We start from the raw sequence: 26,604 nt of genomic DNA, 5'->3' as shown, positions 1-26,604 counted from the left end.
TAGTATTTATTCTATTTTATTGCACTTTATATATTTATTGCTCCGTTCACCCCTTCTTTATTTTCCTACTCCAAGTTAAGGCTTCCTTGTTATAATGTAACTGTATGCTCTGTATCTCTTGTTGATTGGTTAATTGTATATTCTACTTAGTTCATTGTAAACCGAATTGATTTGATTTGTATCAAGAAAGTCAGTATATAAAAGCCTTAATAAATAAAAATAAAAATAAATTAGGAGCTAACATTGTGTAACTACAGCAAGGGTTATTTTTCCCTATATGCATCACCTTGCACTTGTCCACTTTTGGACATCCAGTCTTCTAGTCTCTCATGAGGGCCTCCTGCAATTTATCACAATCCGCTTGTGATTTAACTCTCTAAATAGTTTTGTGTCATCTGCAAATTTGATCACCTCACTCATTGTACCCCTTTCCAGATCATTTATAAATATATTAAAAAGTACCTGCCCAGCTTCAGATCCCTGAGGCACTCACTGTTTACCTTTTTTCCACTGTGAAAACAGACCATGTAATTCTACTCTCTGTTTCCTGTCTTTTTAACCAGTTTGTAAACCACAAACGCCTCCTATCCCATGAATTTTTAATTTTCTTAGAAGCCTCTCATGCAGGACTTTTTTGAACGACTTCTGAAAATCCAAATACACCACATCTACTGGTTCACCTTTGTCTACGTGTTTATTTACCCCTTCAAAAAAATGTAGCAGATTTGTGAGGCAAGGCTTCCCTTGGGTAAAACAATGCTGGCTGTGTCCCATTAAATGATATCTATCTATGTTCTGTGATTTTATTCTTTATAATAGTTTCCACAATTTTTCCCGGCACTGAAGTCAGGCTCACCGGTCTATAGTTTCCCGGATCACCTCTGGAGCCCTTTTTATATATCAAGGTTACATTGGCCACCTTCCAGTCTTCAGGTACAATGGATGATTTTAATAATTTTAAGTTCTATAATTTCTCAAAGCAATACTTACCGGTCCTCTTCAGCCCACCAGTAAGATGACCCTCTCCTCTCAGTGGTCCCTCTGGATTGTTGTTCAGTGTGTTTTAAAGTAAATAGCACTGCTACTTCCTGTGTGTATGCCCATTTCCCAATAATCCTTGGAGCTCTCTGGTCACCTAAACTTAAAATGTTCTCTCATTTTTTTTGTCTCCTCCATTTTGCCTATGTTTTTTTTTTTTCTTCCTCCTAACATTCTTGACAGGATGGTGGCTAGAACAGGTGTGGCATTCAGAAAGAGCACAAGGTTGCTGACCCTTCTTCTGACACCCAAATGCGCCATCCATGCTTGCTGTCGCCTGCTTTATCGCAGAATACTGCTACCGGTCCTGTCTGCTAGAAAATGCTAATCACTATCAAAGATAAAATCTGTATTTCTCAGGCCTAGATTATCCAATAGGTACGCTAGGCCTGTGTCTAAGATATCAAAATTCTGGGAGAGGCTGGCCAGCTGAAGACTTCCTGCTTCCTTAAGGTGCTGAATCTCACTCAGCAAAGAACAACTCTCTGCTCCCTGCTCCTGCCCCTCCTTCCCTCCCAGGATGTGTGTGTGTAGGGGGGGGGGGGGGAGGAGACAGAAGATGTAGAACAGAACTGTTGAGAGCCCCCTTAATAAGAATTGGATGCATATCGCTGATCATGTAAGAATCAGCTAGTATGCTGTATTAATTTAGCTCTTTTAGTACCTGAGTGGCTGGTGCATATTGTAAGGACAGGAGGATCTTGGTTACTCTTGTGTTCTGTACTTTTAGAAGACTGCTTGGGGGTGGGGGTGGGAAGGGAGGTGAGACATCAAATTGCAGAATTAAATTCTCAAAATCTCAGTGAAGGCCTAGTGCCGGTGCAACTTGTTTTTGTTACCCCGAGCAAACAATGATCATGCTCCCCTCCTACAGATTCTAATGAGCCATTCATGCTCTTCTCTCCCCTTCCCCCAACAATAACTTTATAAATGTCTGAACACCATTTATCGTTGCATTGGTTTAGAGTAAGGGTGCCAGATTTCTGGTGGGCAAATCTGGGACACTTGTTACTATAGTGCCAGTACTGATGAAGCAGTTTATTTGGGGGCATGGGATGAAGGTGAAAGGGGTAAATTCAGGCAAATTTCTAGCAAAATACTTTTTTACAGAAAGTGTGGTAGTTGCATGTAAAAGCCTCCCTGTGGAGGTGATGAAGATGAGGACAGGATCAGACTTCAAGAAAGCGTGAGATAAGCATGGAGGATCTCTAAGGAAAGGTCTATAAAACCGTACAGGAAATGTGGGTGGGCAGATCGGATGGCCCATGTGGCGGGGTTGGCTGGCTCCGGTCCTCGGGAGCCATGGGCAGGCCAGGTTTTCAGAGTGTCCACGGTGAATATGCATGAGATTGGATTTGCATGCACTTCCTCCATTGTTTGAAATCTGTTTCATGCATGTTTATTGTGGATGCCCTGGGGATGTACCTGTTTGTGGCTCTCGAGGACTGGGATTGGTCACCCCTGCCACATGGTCTCTCACTGCCATCATGTTCTGTTTCTTTGTAAAGGATTGCCTAGTCTGTTAATGTTTTGACCCCTGAAGAGATCTGTGTTGAGATAAAAATCAAAAGATAATTCTTTGTTTTCAAATGACTTGTATCAAATATTAGTGATTGCCATTTTATTCATACAATAATGTAACAGTTGGCGTCACCTGACGACACTGACCTAACTCTTGGAGATCTGCAAAGACCCCATTGAGCATGTGCTGGAGTTCTGAGCCTGCATGCTACCACACTGATGTGTCTCTTAAACGTTTTTTTTACTTTTGGTCTTGTATTTTGTTGTTTCCTTGCTGTTTTTTTTTATTTTTTTTCACTGTCTTGGCATCCCCTCAAACAATTTCAGTTCTTTAAAAGAAAAAAATATTTAGAATGGAATATGAGGAAGTCTAAGGCCAAGAAGCCTATGTTTGATGACTTCAAGGCTTATTTTGTGGGTGCTGGATGTCCATCACAATACGCACACATTGTCTATCACTGCATGGGTAAGCACCAAGACACCTTCAATGGCTAAAGCCATGGTTGGATGTCTCCAAGGGTGCATCAGAAACTGGGAGATGGGAGGCCCTAACAAGGGGACAGAAGGGTAAGAGCCCCTAAGCCACAATGCGAGGCTGGGCAGTGGAGCCACTCCTTGTCCTGGAGTGAGGTGCAACTGGGCTTTCTATGCAGGAAGTTGAGGTGGGAATCCTCCTTTTCTCAATCCTGCAAGCACAGGAAGACTCCCTTCCCTCCTCTTAGTGTTGCTTCCTAGATCTGCCTCCAGTCAGGGGTTGAGCGTGGTATGGAAACCTGTGGCACTGGTTGAAGCACTAACTACAGTACCCAGGTGATATGAGGGGCCTACTTTGGAGCTGTTCCCCTTCAGTGCCTAATAAAAAGTTGGCACAGGGCTGCTCTAGAGCAGCCCCTCTCCTTGATTCCAAGGCAGGAGATAGCCTTATTGGCTCAAGTCCCTTCATCCTTCATGGCGGAGACGATTTCTATGGCACTGAATCCTTTGTTTTAATCAGACCTGAGGCTAACTAGTCCAAGTCTTTGGCGCAGAACTCATACACTAAGGCACAGTTATCCCTCTCTTTGAGGTATGTGAAGGTACCATCCGTTGCATCAGAGACAATTTTATTTTGTGGAAGAGTTCAAGAGACGTCACTCTGATTTAAAGAACACAAATCTATCTTGCAATAGCTTTCAACTGTGTTAGGGACCAACTGGCCCCCACCTGATGCTGGTAATTTTCCTACAAGTGCTCAATCTTTTATGCATGATCGAGTTTTTCCCACTCTTAAGCAGCAGCTGCTCATCTGAGATCACAGAGGGAAAGGCATCGGCCAAAGACTCGGCAACAATCGCAGTCTAAACCCAGGACCAGTTTTTGATGAATATGAGACCTGCTGCCTCTGGTAGGGAGGGGTAGGTTCAGTCCTTGCTCCTGGAAAGGCTCTGTGTCACCAAAGGCCATTGAGTCCTGAAAATTGTGGAGTATGGCTACCGCTTACACACTCTCGCCCTCTTCTGATCCAATGGACTTCAGTCTCCAGCTCTGATCCTTTTAAATCTACCCGACTGCCACTGGAAGTGGAATTGCTCCTTCTGGAGATTGCAGTTGAACCTGTCTTTTCTCAGTAGTGTTGACAGGGATTCTACTCCAGGTATTTCCTGATTCCTTCAAGATGGGGACATCAGGGGAAAATTAAGGTGGGGGAGGGGGGAAATTAAGACCCATGCTGGACTTGTGGAGTCTGAATAAATGATTGGTACTGGAGAGGTTCAACAGAGAGTTTGGATGTGTGCTCTAGATCTGAAAGACGCTTATGCACACGTTCACCCCACCTATTGGAAGTTCCTCAGGTTTATGGTAAGGAGCACATACTACCAATACAAGGTGCTCTCTTTCAGCTTCTCTATGTCCCTGAGGGTGTTCACAAAATGCCTTGCGGTAGTGGCAGAGAGCTTCATTGGCAGACTGTCTACATGTTGCCATATATTAATGATTGGCTGGCGACAGATTGATTCCCTTAAGAAAAACATTGCTTCTTTAGCAACTGGATTTCCTGGTCAACTTTGCCAAGTCAAACCTGGTTGCAGCTCAAGGAATACAGTTCTTAGGAGCCTGGATAGACTCGCTTCAAGAGAAAATGTTGCTCCTTGTTGAAAGAACTGCATTGCTGAGGGACCTGGTATGGTTTGTCCTTCAACAGGACTAGTGTCGGCGAGGGAGGTCCTGACTCTTCTCAGAAAGTCCTGACTCTTCTCAGAAACATGGCTGCAAAGCTGCATGTGTTTCCTCTGCCTCATCAGCACATGGTGGGGGCCTTAACTAGGACCTTTAAAACTAATGGGATCAATTCTACCAGCCTTTATCCCACCAAATCTCGATGACTCCCTGTATGAGAGCATCCTTTCAGTGGCGAATGAATCCAGAAGTTCTAAAGTGGGCCTCTCATTGCACATTTCACATCAAGTGATTGTCTACCAATGCTGCTATCAAGGGTTGGGGAGTGCACACAAGTGTGGGGTGGGATCGAGGTTCCTGGCGGGGAATCATCTACAAATCAACCATCTACAGTTGTGAGCCATCAGCTATTCTCTAAGGCTTTCTCTTACATATAGGGAAAGAAAATATTGATCTAGGCTGACAACCAAGCAGCCATATTCTGTTTAAACAAGCAGAGAGTAGATTACTACAATTTTTCATAGGGACAGTCCACCAGACAACAACCTCTCATACCCCACCTTTAAATGAGCTGGTTAATCACTGCTGGCACTACAGTGAACAAGTCTCCTGCCACACAGTTTAGAAACTACAGGCATAACTTTGTATGCACATACTTATGCTTGTATATTCTGGCTTACACACCCTACTTAACATTATACTCCCTAGAGTCAATATTTAGTGGGTCCGTTTGGCTAAGTTAAGCATTTAGCTGGACAAACCCAAGGTTTGATTTTCCTGCCCCTCACAGCAATCAATTTTTTTTTAGCTGCGTAAGTTATTTCCTTGCAAAAATGTATCTGGATTAAAAATAGGTGGTTTGAGGATGTTCCAGAGTGGGTCGTAAATTTAGCCGAGTAATTACCCAGCCAAGTTCAATCAGGTAAGTCTGGCCATGGTGGACAGTGGGTGTAAAGTTATCTAGGTAAGCTTATATAGATAAATTTAAAGCTAGCTGAGTATATTCAATGGGATTTGTTTCCCTCTGAGTATCTTGACTAAAGCTTGCTCTGATGTTGGGGTATGCATTAGTTTTCATTTGCTTTGGTAGTTTATATGCATAGATCCATTACACACATAAAACTTGTGAGTTTTTCATTTCTATATGCATAAATGTCTTTGTACATGATTAAACTGCTGAAATGAATGAAATGAGCCAAAAAAATAAAGTTGAAATGAATGGATGCCCCAAACTGAGCAAACCCATGCTCTGTCACAGCCCGTGCATGCCCAGGGTTACTTGTAATTGCAAGGGTAAGAGTAGACATGTATGTTTTCTTTTTTGCCTTTTCCAGAATTTTTGCACATTTAGATGGGACTGAAAACTGTGGATAACTTTTATTTTTTTTTCTATTTAAAACAGTAAAATGCCAGCAAAAATTATAGAGGCCTTTTTTTTTTTTTTTTTTGCAAACCTCTTGTTTATTTAAATTCCTCCTCATACCTCTTACCCTTCTGGCTCCTCACTACAACACATGTGTAAGTTTGGAAGCAGTGATGGAATGTAACTTCTGTGTTGCAATAAGTATTTTGATTCCTGTCATTAACACAATTTATTTTCTGTTGATGCTGTGCGAGGATGCACATCTTTCAACTCACAAGTCCATGTTTTGAAAGCCATCTCTTTTTTGGGAAGATGCGAGTGTTAAATACAATAGCTACATGGCCTAAATTTTGAATGCCAGAACAGAGCACAAGAACAGAGCAGCAGGCCTAGTAGCTGCTTTTCTGTAGAATAGCTGGGCCACTAATCATGTTTGTGTTCAGAAGTGCATGTGTTTATGCTGATAGTCCTATTTTCAGTAGAATGGGAGATGAGCAGTGATCATAGGCTGCACTCTCTGTGGGAGAGAAAATGCATGCACCCTGAAAGGAGATTGGCTTTATTTTTTCCTCCAACAGTTTTTTCCTGCTCCTTTTGTTCTTCCAACTCAGTCAAAAGCAGGGTTGGTATCTGCTGCTTTGAGCCTTTCATTTACTGGGGGTTTTTTGCCCCCTGTTTTATATCCCTCCCCTACCCCACCCCCTCCCAATGTACCTGGTCACTAATAGTCATTGCAGTGACTGTCCTGGGCTAGGGACCATGCAATCGTGGGTGCTAAATTTGGCCACTAGGTGGCACTCTTATGCAGTGACTACAACTCCCTCTACCACTGGGGCTGTGAATGCTTCCCTCGCATCATTGCCAACCCCCAACAGATCCAGGGAATGATTGAACCAGAGGTGATTTTCAGGCTTGTCTAAAGCTATATTTATCTAGAATGGTATTGTTGCCTGACTGGATGCTGGATCTACAAGATTGTTTCCTTTTAATATCATAGTGAAAAATGGTACTTCAGAGCTTAGCTCAGTGCACCTAAAGGACATAGGCTGAGAATTTGTGGGTGGGATTCATCAAATTCCCAGCCATGCTGAGCAGAACAAAATATCTATCCATGGCTTCCTTTTGTTTGGGCAAAGATGCTAATGTGCTCAACAACAGAGCCCTTAGTGTTCTGAATGTGGACCTCAGAGGATGACACAAGACATATTTTATGAGTTATTAAAATTCTTAGATGTATTTATTTGATTTATATTCCGCCTTTCAGACACATCAAAGGGCATTACATTCAGGTACTGTAGGCATGGACACGTAATCACATACTGTACATACATGCATATATTAGAGAAAACAACGCCAAAATTATGTTGCGTAAAGACAGACTGGTGCGCGTGCGTACACTCACGCACACACAGCCACTAAGTGTTGCGGAGCAGTGAGAGCTGACAGGACAGCATAGCTGCCATTGTAACAAAAAAGAACAGTCTTCAGCATGGCAGCACAAGTGCTTTTTTTTGTTCTGTTCTTTTTTGTTCTTTATAGAACATCAAGCACTGACCTAAGCTGCTGAGTTAGAAAATTCCCAGGGCAAGAAAAATGAGTGACTGTGGAAGTTCATTGTCATATCAAGGGCATTCTGTCAACCATGTACCATCTCTTTTGAATAAGTGAAGCACGGAATGTCTTGAACTAAAGCAGGGGTAGGAAACGCTGATCTGGAGAAAAATAAACAGGTTTGTTTTCCAGGATATCCACAGTGAATATGCATGAGGTATTTTTAAATGCACTGTCTCCATTGTATGCAAATATATCTCATGCATATTAATTGCAGATGTCCTGAAAAGCAGACCTTGCCTATGCCTGTGCTAATGCTTTGACATGGAAAAGGTGTCCATGGATTGGCTGACTGGATGGGCCATATGTTCTTTTTCTGCTGTCATGTTTCTGTGTAACTTGCTTTTCAAATAGTTGTGTGTTTTGTGTTTTTTTTTTGTCTGTTTCTTCAATTTTTGTCTATCACAGATATAGTCCTTGTAATCTGCACCCTAACATCAGACACCAGGACTAGGATGATTATATGTTTAACTGTTCAATTCCCAAGGGAAGGTACTGGGCAATGTGGGCATACCCTTTGTGACTTGGACAGCCAGCTCATAATGCAGATGATGGTGTAAGAAGTTACTAGCGACTGTCCATCATTGGATATAATTTTAGAATGTATGTATTAGGATTTATCGCCTGCCTTTTTGAAAGAAATTCCCCCAAAGTGAGGTATATAGTCCTAAGATATAAACTTTCATTACATTTACTTTTCTGAGAGGATGAAAAGGGAAGGGGGAGATGAGTTTGGGGAGCAGCCATTGGAAGTGGAAACAAAGATCTGTGAAACTTGGAGAGGTAGATTCAGTTCCTACCTCTCTGTCCCTTTCTCACTGTGTGATATTTGGGCAAGCTGCTATATTATTATTATTATTGTAGAGTTTTATATACTGTCGTTCGGTATTGCCATCACAACGGTTTACAATTCCAATATTTTGTTAACATGGTTAGCAAATTTTTTCATTGAAAGTACATTCTAATGCTAAATTTTTAAAAGGTAACAGAGTTCTAATTATAGTACAATAATTAGTTTGAAATAGTAGGAAATACAGTATTATGTTAAATATATTGCACTGCTTTCTGTTTATCCCAATCCCTTTTAGTAACTTAGTTTACCTGATTCCACAGGCAGTTTCTTGGTTGCTGTAAGTATCTCTAAGCAAAAAAAAAAAAAAAAAAATCCTAAATGAGGTGGCCCTGTGGCATGGGGGATCCAGATTTGGAGCCCTATCCCTCGGGGCCAGTTGGAGCTGCGAGTGACGTGGGCAGATTTGGGAAAGGAGGGAAGTTCCCATCGGCCAATGAGCAGTGTTGAGGATGAGTCTAGGAGGAAGCAGCTCTTTTACCCTACAGCTGATGAGGGATCCTCTGGGAAAGAAGGGTCGAAGGTGAGAGTAAAAAAAAAAGGGAGAAAAAGACCAAAAATAAAAAAACTGAAAATGTGTTAAAGTAGCCCCTTGTTGAAAACAAGGGGAGGTGGAGGGAGGGAGTCAGTGATATGCCCAAATATTAATTCCCAAGTCTCCATAATGTACTGGCTGCAGTACTTTACCATTGCATTAGTAAGTTGACCAGTGAATGTCATCACAGAGGAAGATCTGTTTTCCACAAGCAGTTGTTTGCATGGGGAAATATTGGTTTCTGGCCGTTTTTGAAATCCTGATAGTGGATGCTGCTTCTTGTGCTGCTGCAGTTCCCTCCATAGGACATTGATCTTTGCCGTCTCCTGTGAGACAGGGTCCCAGATGGGGATGTTATAATCCAAGTGCAGCAGAGTTTCTGCTTTTTGATTGAGCTGAAATGTTGTTCTTGTTGTCCCTGTCCTTATTGGTTGGGATGTTATTTTCTTCCAGCAATGGGTATAATAATAGACTCCTACTATCCCTTTCATGCAGGAATTCAAAACAGGGCCACAGTGTGTTTAATCAGTTGAGACCATAGCAAAGTATGAAAACTATCGCAATGATCTGATTTCCAACCCGATTCTCTACTAATGGCTGCTTTGTGATTTTCAGAATTTATTTACTAAGATTAGGTTTTCACTCCAGAGTGGAGTATAATAAAATATAAAAAACCCCAAACCAAAACGGGCCTTATCTTTAGATATGGCTGTAGACCTTTTTATATCTAGAGAATTCCCACAGTAGGGGTGGTCATGAAGTGTTCAGAGGAAACTGGATTAGCAACTGATGGAGACAATGAGCAGGTTCTTAGACACAAAGGAGGTGTTGGGTGTTAAGGTAACAGTTCATCAAGATTGAAAGTAGAAAATGGTAGAAGCTCTCATAGTGAGTCGCGAATCCAAATGCCTTGGTTTATTTTGAGGCTGATATTCAGTGCCACTTAGCCAGATACATAGAAACATAGAAACATAGAAACATATAGAAACATAGAAATGACGGCAGAAGAAGACCAACCGGTCCATCCAGTCTGCCCAGCAAGCTTCACACATTTGTTCTCATACTTAACTGTTTCTCTTGGCTCTTAGTAACCTTATGTTCTAATTCCCTTTTCACCCCCACCATTAATGTAGAGAGCAGTGCTGGAGCTGCTTCCAAGTGAAATATTAAGTTTGATTAGTTGGGTAAGCGGCAGCATAGCTCTCTGCCATGAAGCAGAGGGCAATGCTGGAAATGTGTGAAGTATCAGTTTTTCTTTTCCCCTGTCATTGAAGCAAGGAGTCATGCCGGACATGCACCGAAAGTGAAGAATGCCTTGAAAGTCACATTAACTATCATCAAATATTGAAAAGCCTAATAATTGGTAATACCTATAAGCCCATGAACCCATCCCTGTTTTTTTTTCTTTTTTTCTTTTCTTTTTTTAATTGGGAGATGGATGCCCTTCATCCTTCTACTCTGTGAAGGTGGACACCTACCACCGGCCACTGGCATCCCGCTCCGTTAATGCCTCTGTGGCTACTGCCGCTCCATGCAGTGTTTTACTACCTGCTCTTTATATGCGTCCTCTAGAACTGATGGATCCCATCCCTGGGTTTTTTTATTATTTATTTAATTGGGAGATGACAGCCCTCCATCCTTCCGCTCCGTGAAGGTGGACACCTACCACTGGCCACTGGCATCCCGCTCCGTGAATGCCTCTGTGGCTACTGCCGCTCTGTGCAGTATTTTACTACCTGCTCTTTATATGGACACCTACCACTGGCCACTGGCATCCCGCTCCGTGAATGCCTCTGTGGCTACTGCCGCTCCGTGCAGTATTTTACTACCTGCTCTTTATATGTGTCCTCTAGACCTGATGGATCCCATCCCTGTTTTGTTTTTTGTTTTTGTTTTTTATTTAATTGGGAGATGACAGCCCTACATCCTTCCGCTCCATGAAGGTGGACACCTACCACTGGCCACTGGCATCCCGCTCCGTGAATGCCTCTGTGGCTACTGCCGCTCCGTGCAGTATTTTACTACCTGCTCTTTATATGCGTCCTCTGGACCTGATGGATCCACAATATTTATCCCATGCCCCTTTGAAGTGCTTCACAGTTTTGGACTTCACCACTTCCTCCGGAAGGGCATTCCAGGCATCCACCACTCTCTCCGTGAAGAAATTCTTCCTGACATTGGTTCTTAGTCTTCCTCCTTGGAGCCTCAGCTCGTGACCTCTGGTTCTGCTGATTTTTTTCTGTTGGAAAAGGTTTGTCATTGTCTTTGGATCGTTAAAGTTTTTCAAGTATCTGAAAGTTTGAATCATATCACCCCTGCTCCTCCTTTCCTCCAGGGTGTACATATTTAGATTCTTCAATCTCTCCTCGTATGTCAACCGATGAAGACCCTCCACCTTCCTGGTCGCCCTTCTCTGTACCGCCTCCAACTTGTCCTTGTCTCTTTGTAGATACGGTCTCCAGAACTGAACACAGTACTCCAGGTGAGGCCTCACCAAGGACCTGTACAAGGGGATTATCACTTCCCTTTTCTTACTCGATATTCCTCTCTCTATGCATCCCAGCATTCTTCTGGCTTTTGCAATCGCCTTGTCGCATTGTTTCGCCGACTTCATATCATTAGACACTATCACCCCAAGGTCTCTCTCCTGCTCCGTGCACATCAGCCTTTCCCCCCCCATCGAATACAGTTCATTCGGATTTCCACTCCCCAAATGCATGACTTTGCACTTCTTGGCATTGAATTTCAGCTGCCATATCTTCGACCACTCTTCCAGCTTCCTTAAATCCCGTCTCATTCTCTCCACTCCTTCCGGCGTGTCCACTCTGTTGCAGATCTTAGTGTCGTCCGCAAAAAAAACAAACCTTACCTTCTATCCCGTCCGCAATGTCGCTCACAAAGATATTGAACAGGACCGGTCCCAACACCGATCCTTGCGGTACACCACTTAAAACCGCTCTCTCTTCAGAGAAAGTTCCATTTACCATCACGCATTGTCTTCTGTCCGTCAACCAGTTTGCAATCCAGGTCACCACTTCGGCACTCACTCCCAAGCTTTTTGTTTTATTCACCAGTCTCCTGTGCGGAACCGTATCAAAAGCTTTGCTGAAATCCAAGTAGATGACATCTAGCGCTCTTCCTTGATCCAATTCCTTGGTTACCCAGTCGAAAAAGTCAATCAGATTTGTCTGACAGGATCTTCCCCTGGTGAATCCATGCTGCCTCTGGTCCATCAATTCTCCGGACTGTAGATATTTCACTATTCTCTCTTTCAACAGTGACTCCATTACTTTTCCCACCACCGAAGTGAGGCTAACCGGTCTGTAGTTACCAGCCTCTTCTCTGTTCCCACTCTTGTGAAGCGGGACCACCACCGCTCTTCTCCAATCACTCGGCACCACTCCCGTTTCTAGGGATCTATTGAACAGGTCACACAGCGGACCCGCCAGCACATCTCTGAGCTCCCTCAGAATCCTTGGATGAATCCCATCAGGCCCCATGGCTTTGTCCACTTTCAGATTCTTTAGCTCTTCCCATACATTTTCTACTGTAAAATGATTTTCATCTATTCCACTACCCTCCAGCTTCTTGTGTAGAAATGGTCCTTCTCCAGGGTCTTCTTTAGTGAATACAGAGCTGAAGTATTCATTTAATATTTCTGCCATTTCTTCGTCTCTCTCCACACATTGATCATTTCCACCTTTCAATTTCACTATACCACTATGGACTTTTCTCTTTTCGCTGATGTATCTGAAAAATGTTTTGTCACCATTTTTTATCTCCTTGGCAATCCTCTCTTCCGCTTGACTTTTTGCCAACTTGATTAATTTCTTCGTCTCCCTCAGTTGAATCAAATATTCTTCTTTGTGCTCCTCCCTTTGGGATCTTTTATATTTTTTGAATGCTGTTCTTTTAGCTTTAATTTTGTCAGCCACCTCGTTTGAGAACCAGATAGGTTTCATTTTCCTTTTGCTTTTCTTTACATTTCTAACATAAATATTTTAAATATTCAACTGCCGTCTAAGTGGTGGGAGGGGAATGGACTTAACAGGGAAGAGTTGAATTAGCTGTATAAGTTATCTGGCTAACTCCGTTATTCAGAGTTAGCAGGATAACTTATACAGCTAACTCTGGTCGGCCCTTAGACCTGTTCTAGAGTTAGCCAGATAAATTTATCTGACTAATTTTAGGATAGCTGGATATATTCAGTGATGTGACTGCGCCGCTGAATATATAGCCTAAGGGGTAGATTTTTAGATCTACGCGCACGCACACATGGATGCACAATTTTATAACATGTGTGAGCCGGTGCGCGCATGATATAAAATTGGGAGTCGGCGCACGCAAGGGGGTGCACATTAGTGCAACTTGCGCGCGCCGAAGCCCGCAGCCTTCCCCCGTTCCCTCCCAGGTCGCTCCAATTTCGGAGCGGCCAGGAAGGGAACTTCCCAAACCCCTTAAAATAACCTACCTGCCCCCTAGCCCTAATCTAGACCTCCCCCAACCTTTATCTTACCTTCTACGCTTGCCACGGGGCAGGCGCAGGTTGCGGGCACGGCAGCCTGCCGGCACACGATCCCCCAGCACAGCGGCAAATGGCTGCTGTGCCGGGAGCCTCTGACCCCACCCTTCCCCCCCCCCCCCATCCCTTTTCCGAAGCCCCGGGACTTACTCACGTGGCCAGGCCTTTTTAAAATAGGCCTGGCACACGTAGACCTTTTAAAATCCAGGCCTAAGTTAGCCGGGTAAATTTAACCAGGTAATTTGCTGCACAGCAGCTGAATATGGACCTCTTTAATATTTACATGTCGCCCTCATAACATAGGTTATTCTCAGCGACTCACAATCTTAACATTAATGCTTCTCAAGTGGCAAGACTCCCGCTCCAGCCACAGTTTAGACATTAGTTCTCAGCCTCTATTTTTTGCTATCCTTTTATTCCCAGGCTACTCTAGCCCCCAAGTTCTATCTCCCTGTTATATGTAACTGCGCCTCAGCCTTCCTGTTATTTGGTTATGTTTAGTTAGTCCCTACGTTCCATTTAACCGGTCTGATATGAATCTTGTCAAGAAGTTCGGTATAGAAAAATGTTAAATAAATAAATAATTAAAATATACAATACATGAAAGCAAATACAAGATAAAATAACAAGAACATGGTTCCCTGTTTTTTTGAAACTAAAATATGAATGTTTCAGTGTTTTTATACTTTCCTCAGAGTCTGATGAAAGAAATGCTGTCCCACAGATGTGCTGTGTTAAGATCAGATACAATTAAATTATAGGGTTCTTTTCTGATTTGGAGTCTATTTGATTTTTCCCACGTGTTGTGCTTTTGGACATTTATTGCCCTGGATGAAGTATAGCATATAGTTGGATTTGCGGGTGAAAGATCCTTGTACTTCTCTTGGTTTGTGGCATGCAGTTGGGATGGTAGTCTCTAGGCATCTATATATTTGCAGGTCTTGCATTTCTTCTTGTAACATGGTAGAATTCCTCTTGTTCCTATTATCTGGTTAGATGATAGTCTGTTCCTGATGAGTAGATTGGAGAGGTTGAGAGATTGTCTGTCTGTTTATAGGTTATCAAAGTACAAAACCCCAAAACACCCAGGTGTATATCAACACGATATTAGCAAGAACATATATGTCGGGGTTGCAATGTTGGCTAAATAATGTTCTATAAATACTTATTTGAACATTTAGCATTTTTGACTGATCCCCCTATTGTGTTAATCATAGGTCTCAATTTTTTACAAAAAACATGCTAAAGTGCATTTTTATTAATTTTTTCTATTTTACATAACTATAAAAATTGTGCAGCAAATAGTCAATGCATGTAAGAAAACGATCACTTATCTTAGCCACCAGGCATATTCTGTTTTCCTTCAAATTTCAGATGAAGTCCTTAAAGGAAGCCACTGGAAAGCAGACCAAAATGAAACACCTGGCGCAACGCATTTTGGTTCTTCAGGGACCTCAGAAGCAAAACTGTCTGGGTGTAGTTTTAAGAGAACTTAGATTGTTCACGCAGGGAAAAAAATTGCAATGCCCCTGAAGAAGAACCGAAATGTGTTGAAGTTAGAGGAAGTGCAGGAGATTTTATCCTATATTGGATTTTTGGGGCCTACCCTAGGACTCTGGTACCACCTGCCGGCAGGTCCTGGGCACAGTCGAGGAAACTGCTTCTGTAGTCCACTCCTTGGCTGCTGGGTGGATTTCAGGGTTGTTTTTGGGATTTTTGCTATTTTTCTTTGCAAGAAGCCTACTGGGCATTGCTTGGCGAGAGGTAACGGGGGGGAGGATGCCCTCTTCCTGCCATGAAGAAAGAGATATCGAGAGCTGAGTGTTCCAGTGTGGATCCCTTCTATTGTGGAAGAGAGAGAAAGAGACTGGGACAGACGGAGAACTGTGATAGGACCAAACTAAGATCTATTGAGGACCCCCACTTGGAGTCTTCAGCCCTGGAGAAAGAGGCAAATTGGGACTCTTTGTGCAGTGACTGTAATATCATTTTTTGCCAGCATGGGAAGGGTTTTCCCTGCCCACACAAGGATACCCTGCCTACCGAGAACCTCATTTTTCCATGCCCTGGAGGGTGAGGGCTTTCCTATGTCCTGGTAGTAAATAGACCCTTGCATAGATAGAGGAATGACTGTAAATGGGAAAAGATCTGCAGTGGGATTAATAACTGTTTTTTTGGCTTTTTTTTTTTTTTTTAACAGTGCCATTATTGCATCTGATTCACCATCAGTAAAGTAACTTTTGGAAACTCCAGTCTGAGTCTCCAGTATGTCATTTGGCGCTGACCGTGTTCACAGCAGTAAAAGTTACTCCTTTCCCAGGGAAAATAGTTCCAGAGTCACCCTTATCGATCTGGGCCCTGAAGGAAGGTCCCCCCCCCCCACCAACAAAAGATTCAGGCCCTGGGGAAAGACACTTGTGCAAGAGCTAGTTTGAGTGGATCCAGTTCCAAAAGAACTATACATTTGTTTATGGCTCCTGTGGCATATAGGAGCCATTCTAAGCAGGGGATACACAGGTAAGACGAATATGGCAACTGAAAAGTATTCATAGCAGCATAGTAAATGATGGCAGATAAAGACTAAAATGGTCCATCCAATCTTTCTAGCAAGGTATTTGGAGTTGGAATCATTTCACTGCCCTTATGGGTTGAAATGCTGCTTTGTGCAGGTTACCCAGTGCTTTATTACCATCCTCTTGCCTCTAGGAAACCTTTGTGTTTATCCCAGGCCTTTTTTGAATTCTGTTACTCTTTTTGTCTATGCCACCTTCTCCGGGAAGGCATTCCAGGCAAGCGCCGTCCTCGCCATGAAAAAAATATTTCCTAACATTGTTCCTGAATCTACCCCCTTGGAGCTTCCTGTCATGTTCCCCGGTTCTACAGATTCCATATGTGACCAGGCTTTGCCTGTCACTAATAGTGACCCCCTTGTATTTTTCCAGCATGGGCAGTGGGCAGGGATTTTTTTTCTTTTTGAAATCCTCCCCTGGCTGTAACCTCACCTTTTTGCGGGAAGACGTGAGGAGACTATAAGTCCTCACAAGACATGTGATCTGGGTCATTGCCTGATCCCTCGAGGCATGAACAGGAAGGAAGAGTAGACGTTTTGCTCTTGATTTTGGCCATCTGACAGTTAGGATTGAGCAAGAAAAGAAAATGAGTTTGCTACAGGAGACTGATTTTCTTGATCCTTATACTTTTTATACTGTTTTTTAGTTTCACAATACATGCGTGGATACTTATCTTCAAACTAAAGTAAATGGCTTCTTTTGAGCACCAGTTGGACTGGGACTATTTTGTTTTTTCTTCCCTTGGTATTTTTTGTTTTCTTTTCCTGTGGTAAATGGACAGTGACTGGTACTTATAATTGGTTTTTTGTTTTTTTTTTCATTTTTTTGTGTGGTTCCTCCTGCATCTTCCGGGTATCACCCATCTATATCTTGGGGTTTTGAGGACTGAACTTGTTGATCACACCAGGGGCCCAGAAAATTGAGCTCTCTTCCTCCCCCCTCCCCCTGTCGGACAAACTCCCAGCTTTTGTGTAACTTCCCTGTTCCAGCCAAACCTCCAACTACACATAAATAAGGAACTGAATCAAGACATTGGATTTGTCCCTTTGCCTAATAACTTTCTGGTTTTGCATTTGATCCATACCAAATTTTCAAGACATGTCAGCGGATATACAAGGATCATGAGAGGGCAGTTACCAGAGGAATTCAAATATATCATGAATACATATAAACAGTTAGGTCACCTAATAACCTTTTAGTTTTGCATCCACACAAACCAGATTTTCAAGAGAAATTATGGGGGCCAAGAGGAGTTGGGACACGGGTAATTTTTGCCAAACCCATATAGGCGTACACATATTTGTACTCTGCTTTCCAGAAGATCCCAGGCATTTTGGAGCTGGAATCTTCATGAGCCAGAGCCTTGCTGAAACTAAGTGCAATTTTATTTTGATATTTACCTGTGCTTAATGTAAATAGGGCTTTATATTTGCAAAGGATTGTGCCTTGTCTGTTAGAAAGGGGCAGATTTGAAAATGAAACCTGAAAGAGAGCTATTTAGTCTGCTTTCTAGGGCTAAGAATTAAAAAAGGATAGCTGGTCTCCTAGCTATTGTTTATTTCCCTCCCTGCCCCTCTACCCACCCACCCACCCCTGGCTTTACTTTCATAAATACTCTTCCCTGGTATCCTAAATCATTAGCTTCAACTACCTCATCCCAAATTACTTAGTAGTTCCTTACAGTCTAGATCTAACTTATACTGTCATATTGCTTGTTAATTTGGTTTGCATACTCTGCCTATTAATCTTTACTGGATAACACATACCTTACCTTATCTTTAGGATTTTAATTAATCAGAGAGAATGGTTTTAATTCAATGCAACAATTGTGGTGTATATGTCCTAAGGCCTATCATTTGGAGAACCAAGTGCTGTCCTTTTGCCTTCAGCTGTCTAAAATTAAAATGGAGCTGATCCATCCAAGGGAGCAATTGGCCAGGATTCAATTAACCTTCCCTTCCTTGAAACATCAATCTGTCACCCATCTCCCACAGCGGGTTATGGAATCCCAGGAAAAAATGTTTTACAGTGGGCTCAGGAAGAACTAGACATGTGACAGTCAGGCATCCACCTTCCCCAAGCTTACAGCAACCTGTACCTCATCTCCCACTCCCACAGAGTTATCAGACATCCAGGATTCAAAAGCCCAAAATCAATTGAATAAATCTGGCAGAATAAGACCTGTGACGGACATGCGAAGTGAAAATAACATAATCAGCTCAAAAAAACAGAAAAGGTTCCTAGGAAATGCAACATAGCAAGGGAGAAAAATTGGAAAGCTATGACTACAAATGCTCGCAGTTTGGACAATAAAATCCCAGACCTGCAGGCCTTAATGGTGGAGGCAGATTTGGATGTTGTTGCTGTCACAGAGAATTGGTTCACAAATTCTCATGAATGGGATACGCCATACTGGGCTATAACTTGTTAAGGACTGACAGAAAGGACAAAAAAGGGGGAGGAGTAGCACTTTATGTCAAAAATAATATCCAGTCAACTGAACTGCAAGGAAAGTGGGGTGGAGAAGAAGCATTATGGGCCAACCTAAAAAAAGATGGCTGTACATCCATTTTTACTGGAGTTGTGTACAGGCCTCCAACTCAAATGGAAGAACTAGACAGAGATCTGATCAAAGACATTATAAAGGTGGGAAAGAAGGGAGAAGTGTTGATTGTTGGTGACTTTAATCTGCCGGACATGGACTGGAGAATCCCTTCTGCAGAATCTAACAGAAGTAGAGAGATATGGATGCCCTGCAAGGGGCTTTGTTCAAACAAATGGTAATGGAACCCACAATGGAGGGAGTTTTACTTGACCAAGTGCTCATTAACGGGTATAATGTCTCTAATGTCTGGGTGGGTGCCCACCTCAGCACCACTGATCATCAAACAGTATGGTTTGATTTTGCAAATAGGATCCAGAGAAGTGTCACAAAGACCCGAGTTTTGAACTTCAAAAAAATAGACTATGTCGAAATGGGGAAATATATGGAGGCAGAACTTGAAGACTTGGGAGAAAATGGGAGAGGTCGAACAACAGTGGGCCAAACTAAAAGGAGCAATTTCAAACGCAACAAATCTGTATGTTAGAAAAGTAAACAAAAGTAAGAGAAATAAGAATCCAATCTGGTTCACAAAGGAGGTGGCTGATGTAATAAAAGCCAAAAAAGCAGCTTTTAAGAAACATAAAGCATTCCAAAAAGTGGAACACAGGGAGGATTATCTAGTGAAACTGAGAAAGATGAAAAAAGTAATCAAGAAAGCAAAAAGTCAGGGAGAGGAAAGGATTGCCAAGGAGATAAAGCGAAGTGACAAAACATTTTTCAGATATATCAGAGAAAGGTACATAGAGGTACATTGAAATTGAAAGGAGATAAGGATCAATGGGTGGAGAGAGATGATGAATTAGCAGAAATATTAAACAAATACTTCAGTTCAGTGTTCACTAAAGAAGACCCTGGAGAAGGACCGTCACTTGTTATCAAGACTGTAGAAGAGGGTGGAGTAAATGAAACTCCATTTACGGGAGATAATGTATGGGAAGAGCTAAGAAAACTGAAAGTGGACAAAGCCATGGGGCCTGATGAGGTTCACCCCAGAATACTGAGGGAACTCAGAGATGTGCTGGCGAGCCCACTGTGTGACCTGTTCAATAGAACTTTGGAAAAGGGTGTAGTGCCTAGTGACTGGAGAAGAGCGGTGATGGTCCCGCTTCACAAGAGTGGGAGTAGAGAAGAGGCTGGAAACTACAGGCCAGTTAGCTTCACTTCAGTGGTGGGACAATTAATAAAGACTCTGCTGAAGGAAAAGATAATGAACTATCTACAATCCGATGGTATGCTCGATCAGATGCAGCATGGATTCACCAGGGGAAGGTCCTGTCAGATTAATCTAATCAATTTCCTTGATGGGGTGACTAGAGAACTGGATCAGGGAAGAGCGCTCGATGTAATTTACTTGGATTTTAGTAAAGCTTTTGATACAGTCCCACACCAGAAGACTCATCAACAAAATGAGAAGCTTGGGAGTCAGCTCCAAGGTGTTGGCATGGATTACAAACTGGTCGACATAGGACAACGGGTGATGTTAAATGGAACCTACTCTGAAGAAAGAATGGTGTTAAGTGGAGTGCCATGGGGATCGGTGTTGGGACCGGTTCTGTTCAACATCTTCGTGAGCGACATTGTGGAAGGGACAGAAGGTAAAGTTTGCCTACTTGCGGATGATACTAAAAACTACAACATGCTGGAAGGAGTACATGTCGGAAGGAGTACAGAGAATGAGACGGGATTTAAGGAAGCTGGAAGAGTGGTCAAAGATATGGCAGCTGGGATTCAATGCCAAGAAATGCAGAGTCATGCATCTGGGGTGTGGTAATTCGAAAGAACTATATGCATTTATTATTATTTATTTTATTTAAGAGTTTTTATATACCGTCATTAAGTTATTTACCATCATAACTGTTTACAATAAGGCACCTATATCAAAGAAAGTGTAGATCCTAATTTACATGGATGGTGCCGTTGTGGTTCGATAACAAACAATAATTAAGAATAATATGGGTTGTGCTCAGGAAATTACCTTTAGAGAAATTCCCTTGGGGGGTTAAGTGTTTTATGGTACTTCATCCTGATGGTTTGACTACAGTTAAAAGTGAGTGCACTAATTTCCAGTAGTATCTGGAAAATATGCTTTGGGTGCTTTGAGTCCGCTTTAGCCTTATTTATTTGCTTGCGTCATTTTCTTTCTTGAAGGCTTATTTGAAAAGCCAGGTTTTGAGTTGTGTTTTGAAAAGTTTATGATTACTCTGGAGTCTTAAGTCAAGGGGCATTGAGTTCCATATTGTGGGACCAGCCAGAGATAGTGCACGTTCCCTAACTTGGGTAAGACTTGCTGTTTATCGGCTCGGGCACAGCCGATAAACAAAACCGCGATCGGGCCGGACGAAAAAAAAACCCACGATGTGAATCCGAACCGGAATCCGAACCGATTCCGGTTACGATTCACATCTCTAATGTTTAGAGATTAGAAAGCAATATTACAGGTATGAGTGAAGCTCTAACATCCACAACATAAATCTCCATCTAAGTTTTACAAAGAGAACACAGCAGTAGAGAAACACACATTTGTTCAAATTATAACAAAGTAAATTGAATAAAGAATAATAATAATAACTTTGAGAGTAGAACATCAAATTGGGACACAGACCTGGAGCAATCACTAGTCCTGATTTACTAAACTTTCTCCCATTCTGTGACCCAGTGACCTTGATATTTGTAAATTATTTTCCATAAGTTTTTGTCTCCCCTTATACATCTATTTTTTTGTGTCGTATTAGTAGCATGGAACACATAAGAGCAACATATTTTGCATTCATTTTGAACTTGCTGATTTAAGTCATGCATCCATTTGTTTATGAACAAATGTAAGTTTGGAATAAGTGGTATACAAGTGCAATAAATAAGCAAACATATACAGTAGGGAAGTATGTGGAAACAATTTTTGGCTCAGTTCATTATTTCAGTTTGTCTGAGTGATTTATTTGTTCAGAGAGAGGCACTTATGGGGAAATTTCAAGCAAGTAAAATTGTGTTGATGCAGTCGTTCATAACTGTATCTGTGCTGTTATGATACAGACTTTCAGATACTTGAAAGGTTTTAATGATCCAAAGACAACGACAAACCTGTTCCATAGGAAAAAAATCAGCAGAACCAGGGGTCACGATTTGAAGCTCCAGGGAGGAAGATTCAGAACCAATGTCAGGAAGTATTTCTTCACGGAGAGGGTGGTGGACGCCTGGAATGCCCTTCCGGAGGATGTGGTGAAGACCAGAACTGTGAAGGACTTCAAAGGGGCATGGGATAAACACTGTGGATCCATAAAGTCAAGAGGCCGCCAATGAAGAGTGGGTGACTCACCAGAATGACGGTTACTGCCTGGAGACAATACCCTTATTCAATAAACATACACATGCTTACTATGACTCCAACATCGCTCTAAGCTTCAACAGCAAGAGGAAATGTGGAAAAATGGATTTACACTCACAAAGAGGGGAGTAGCTGGCTTGTTACGGCGGTTACTACCCCAAACCAAATAAGCCTGATACTTCACCTTCAATGCATATACAGCATAGTTCTCTGCTTCAACGACAGGGGAGAAGAAAAAAGGGTTCGCACTCACAAAGCGGGGAGTAGCTGGCTTGTTACGGCGGTTACTACCCCAAACCAAATGTGTCTGATACTTCACTTTCGATGCATATCCAGCATGGCTCTCTGTTTCAACGGCATGGGAGAAGACTGATACATCACGCATTTCCAGCATAGCTCCCTGCTTCAACAGCAGGGGAGAAGAAAAACAACCAATAAGGGCTGTATAACATAGTCTGGGTAAAACAAATAAGCATGGGTGTAGCTTGCTTATTGCGGCGGTTACTACCCCTACTACCCCTAACTAATCAAGCTAGATATTTCAATGGTGGGGGTGGAAGGTAAATAGAACCAAGAGCTAAGAGAAACAGATAAGTATGAGAGAAAAAATGTGTGAAGCTTGCTGGGCAGACTGGATGGGCCGTTTGGTCTTCTTCTGCCGTCATTTCTATGTTTCTATGTTTCTATATATATGTTGCTTCCTCAAAAGATCGGATGGGTGTTTTGTAGATAATGGGATACAATTTTCACAGGCTTTGTCGGATCTATGTGTGGAAAATAAGGAATGATGTGGGTAGTTTGGCTAATTCTGCATAAATAGATCTTTGGGTGCCTAAAAATATAGGGCCAGATTTTTAAACCTACGCTCGGGCGTAGATTTGTGCACGCAACCCGTCGCGCACAAATCTATGCCCAGTTTTATAACATGTTATAAAATCTGGGGTTGGCGCGTACAAGGGAGTGCACACTTGTGCACCTTGCGTGCGCCGAGCCCTAGGGGAGCCCCGATGGCCCACCTCCCAGCCCTATCTAACCCCCCCCCTGACCTTTGTTGACGAAATTGTGCCTGCCTCCGGGCAAGCATAGGTTGTGCGCGCCGGCATGACTGCTGTGTCGGAGGCCTCGTTCCGTCCCCGGCCTTCCCACTCCCTGCCCATTTTTTTAAGCTCTGGGACATATGCGCGTCCCGGGGCTTGTGCGCGTTGCCGGGCCTATGCAAAATAGGCTCGGCGCGCGCAGGAGCGGGTTTTTGGGGTTACGCGCTTAATATACGTGCGTAACCCTTTGAAAATCCGCCCCATACTGCGTACTTTCACAATATTCATATTTTGGGTGCATGAAGAAGAGTTACAGGAGGTGGGAGGGGGCACTTGGGATGTGTGTTTGCAAACTATGTGCAGATATATAAATTTAAAAAAATGTACATGCATAACAGGCATGTCACTAATGCGCCTGCTTTACGTTTTAATTTAAACTGGCATAAGGTACACAGTGCCTTTTATCCACATAACAACCCAGGGGCCAATATTCACCCACTGAGCCGGATAAACTTATTCAGCTATCTTAAAGTTAGCCGCATATATTTATGCGGCTAACTTTAGGGCAGGTCAGTGGCACCACCAGAGTTGGCCGCACAAGTTAAGTGGCTATCTTCGAATATCGGAGTTAGCTGCGTAACTTATGCGGCTAACTCCTCTCCTCTCCAAAATGCCTCCCGCCCACCTCCGGAACGCCTCCAACTTATGCAGCTAAATACTAGGTGCATACAGCGTTTACTATTGCCCTTTTGCCATTTAGACAGATAAATTTTCAGTTAACGGTCCAAATGGCTTTTGAATATCAACCTCCTGATATTTTACCATAGATGATGCAGCTACTTTATGATTCGATTTTCAGGTTGGTTTGCTTGGGCCTAAAAGTATGCACGTAACTTCCAAGTTAGATACATGGATTTCTTTAACCAAAAAAGGGCAATGAAGTTTTTTAGTTTTGACTGTCGTGTGACCCCCAAAGCCATCACTACTAAAGGCGCAGCTGCACAACGGTTAGAGGGATGGCAAAGAAAGGACTTCTGCTCCTCTATTCCTTGCAAAAATGTGTTTCTCAGCCTGATGTTTTTTTTGAATGCCATAATTGAATTTATTCTTAAAACACTTTTTTTTTTAATCTGTTGATATTGTATTTTGATTTCAGTGCATCCTTTATGACCAAAACTGTGCCCTGTGGAAATGAGCTTCATAAGTTTCTGATCTGGGACACTGCTGGGCAGGAACGTGTAAGTCTGATAAACTTGCATTTACTTTCTTGCCAGTTCATAAAGTCATAGGTTGATAGTAATAATTTTATATTCAAAACATCCTTCCAGAGTCTGTGAAAAGTTTTTGTTTTTTTAATTTGATGTTTTCTATTTAAACAGAGATTTTAAAATACATGTTAACCCAGAAAATATGTTTGAAGAGTACTGAAGAGAATTAAATACATTTCATAAATTCTGTGATTTTTTGGCACTGGACCTCTTTCATGTAGTTGGTGGAGTTCTAAGCTGTAGAAATCCAGGGTACTTCCTATCCCGCCCTCCCTTTCCCATCTGTCAGCCTACATAGCAGGCCTGGTTTCAGCACAAATCCTAATTCCACTCCTGTTGTATCATTTTCTACTTCTCTCATGTAAGCTTTTTGAAATTTGTAATGGTAACAGTAACATATACTATATCAGCAGCTCATGCCATGGTATGAAGTATATGCAGCAGAGTCCTTCTGAAAATATTAGGGAGTGTGCAAGCCAAAAAATGTCATTTTGTGTGGTGTTGATTTTTTTTGTTAATCTTTTCCCATGTTTTCGTTCTTATGTTTTGAAGCTAGTGGGCACTAAAAATGATAGAAGAAAAATCACAAAATTTTGTGGGGGGTTTTTTTTTTCCTATCGTTTCATTTTGAAAAAGACTTGAAAGGTCATAGACAATGTCGTTAACGTTATCCATGCCGCTTCAAATGAATGCACATCCCTAGAAAATACAGTCAAAATGTTCGACTGGTGTACAGTCAAATATTTTGTGTAGTTCAGTGATTCCCAAGCCTGTCTTCAAGGAACCCCAACTGGTTGGGTTTTCAGGATAACCATGATGAATATGAATGAGATCTGTTTGCATATGGTGGAGGCAGATGTAGTGTATTTGGATTTTCAGAAGGCGTTTGACAAAGTCCCTCATGAGAGGCTTCTACGAAAACTAAAAAGTCATGGGATAGGAGGCGATGTCCTTTCGTGGATTACAAACTGGTTAAAAGACAGGAAACAGAGAGTAGGACTAAATGGTCAATTTTCTCAGTGGAAAAGGGTAAACAGTGGAGTGCCTCAGGGATCTGTACTTGGACCGGTGCTTTTCAATATATATATCAATGATCTGGAAAGGAATACGATGAGTGACGTTATCAAATTTGCAGATGATACAAAATTATTCAGAGTAGTTAAATCACAAGCAGACTGTGATACATTACAGGAGGACCTTGCAAGACTGGAAGATTGGGCATCCAAATGGCAGATGAAATTTAATGTGGACAAGTGCAAGGTGTTGCATATAGGGAAAAATAACCCTAGCTGTAGTTACACGATGTTAGGTTCCATATTAGGAGCTACCACCCAAGAAAGAGATCTAGGCGTCATAGTAGATAATACATTGAAATCGTCAGCTCAGTGTGCTGCAGCAGTCAAAAAAGCAAATAAAATGTTAGGAATTATTAGGAAGGGAATGGTTAATAAAACGGAAAATGTCATAATGCCTCTATATCGCTCCATGGTGAGACCACACCTTGAATACTGTGTACAATTCTGGTCGCCGTATCTCAAAAAAGATATAGTTGCAATGGAGAAGGTACAGAGAAGGGCAACCAAAATGATAAAGGGGATGGAACAGCTCCCCTATGAGGAAAGGCTGAAGAGGTTAGGGCTGTTCAGCTTGGAGAAGAGACGGCTGAGGGGGGATATCATAGAGGTCTTTAAGATCATGAGAGGTCTTGAACGAGTAGATGTGACTCGGTTATTTACACTTTCGAATAATAGAAGGACTAGGGGGCATTCCATGAAGTTAGCAAGTAGCACATTTAAGACTAATCGGAGAAAATTCTTTTTCACTCAACGCACAATAAATCTCTGGAATTTGTTGCCAGAGGATGTGGTTAGTGCAGTTAGTGTAGCTGGGTTCAAAAAAGGTTTGGATAAGTTCTTGGAAGAGAAGTCCATTAACTGCTATTAATCAAGTTTACTTAGGGAATAGTCACTGCTATTAATTGCATCAGTAGCATGGGATCTTCTAGGTGTTTGGGTAATTGCCAGGTTCTTGTGGCCTGGTTTGGCCTCTGTTGGAAACAGGATGCTGGGCTTGATGGACCCTTGGTCTGACCCAGCATGGCAATTTCTTATGTTCTTATGTTCTTAAGTTCATGCAGACAGATCTCATACATATTCATTGTGCATATCCCAAACTGCCAACCAGCTGGGAGTCCTGAAGGACAGG

General features: G+C 42.3%; 1 protein-coding gene across 4 annotated transcripts in view; it reads left to right on the top strand.

Moving 5' to 3' along the window:
- RAB31 (RAB31, member RAS oncogene family) overlaps nt 1-26,604 on the top strand; it is a 236,483-nt gene that overhangs the window by 58,466 nt on the left and 151,413 nt on the right. For all 4 annotated transcript variants that reach the window (XM_029590987.1, XM_029590986.1, XM_029590989.1 and 1 more), the window contains one exon: nt 24,288-24,369. In XM_029590987.1, the coding sequence (XP_029446847.1) occupies nt 24,288-24,369 (82 nt within the window). The remainder of the gene's footprint in view (nt 1-24,287; nt 24,370-26,604) is intronic.

The sequence above is a fragment of the Rhinatrema bivittatum genome, chromosome 2 (genome assembly GCF_901001135.1).
Source record: "Rhinatrema bivittatum chromosome 2, aRhiBiv1.1, whole genome shotgun sequence".
Classification (NCBI taxonomy): domain Eukaryota; kingdom Metazoa; phylum Chordata; class Amphibia; order Gymnophiona; family Rhinatrematidae; genus Rhinatrema; species Rhinatrema bivittatum.
Note: the sequence above shows the minus strand (reverse complement) of the source record. Positions and strands in the feature narration are given on the sequence as shown.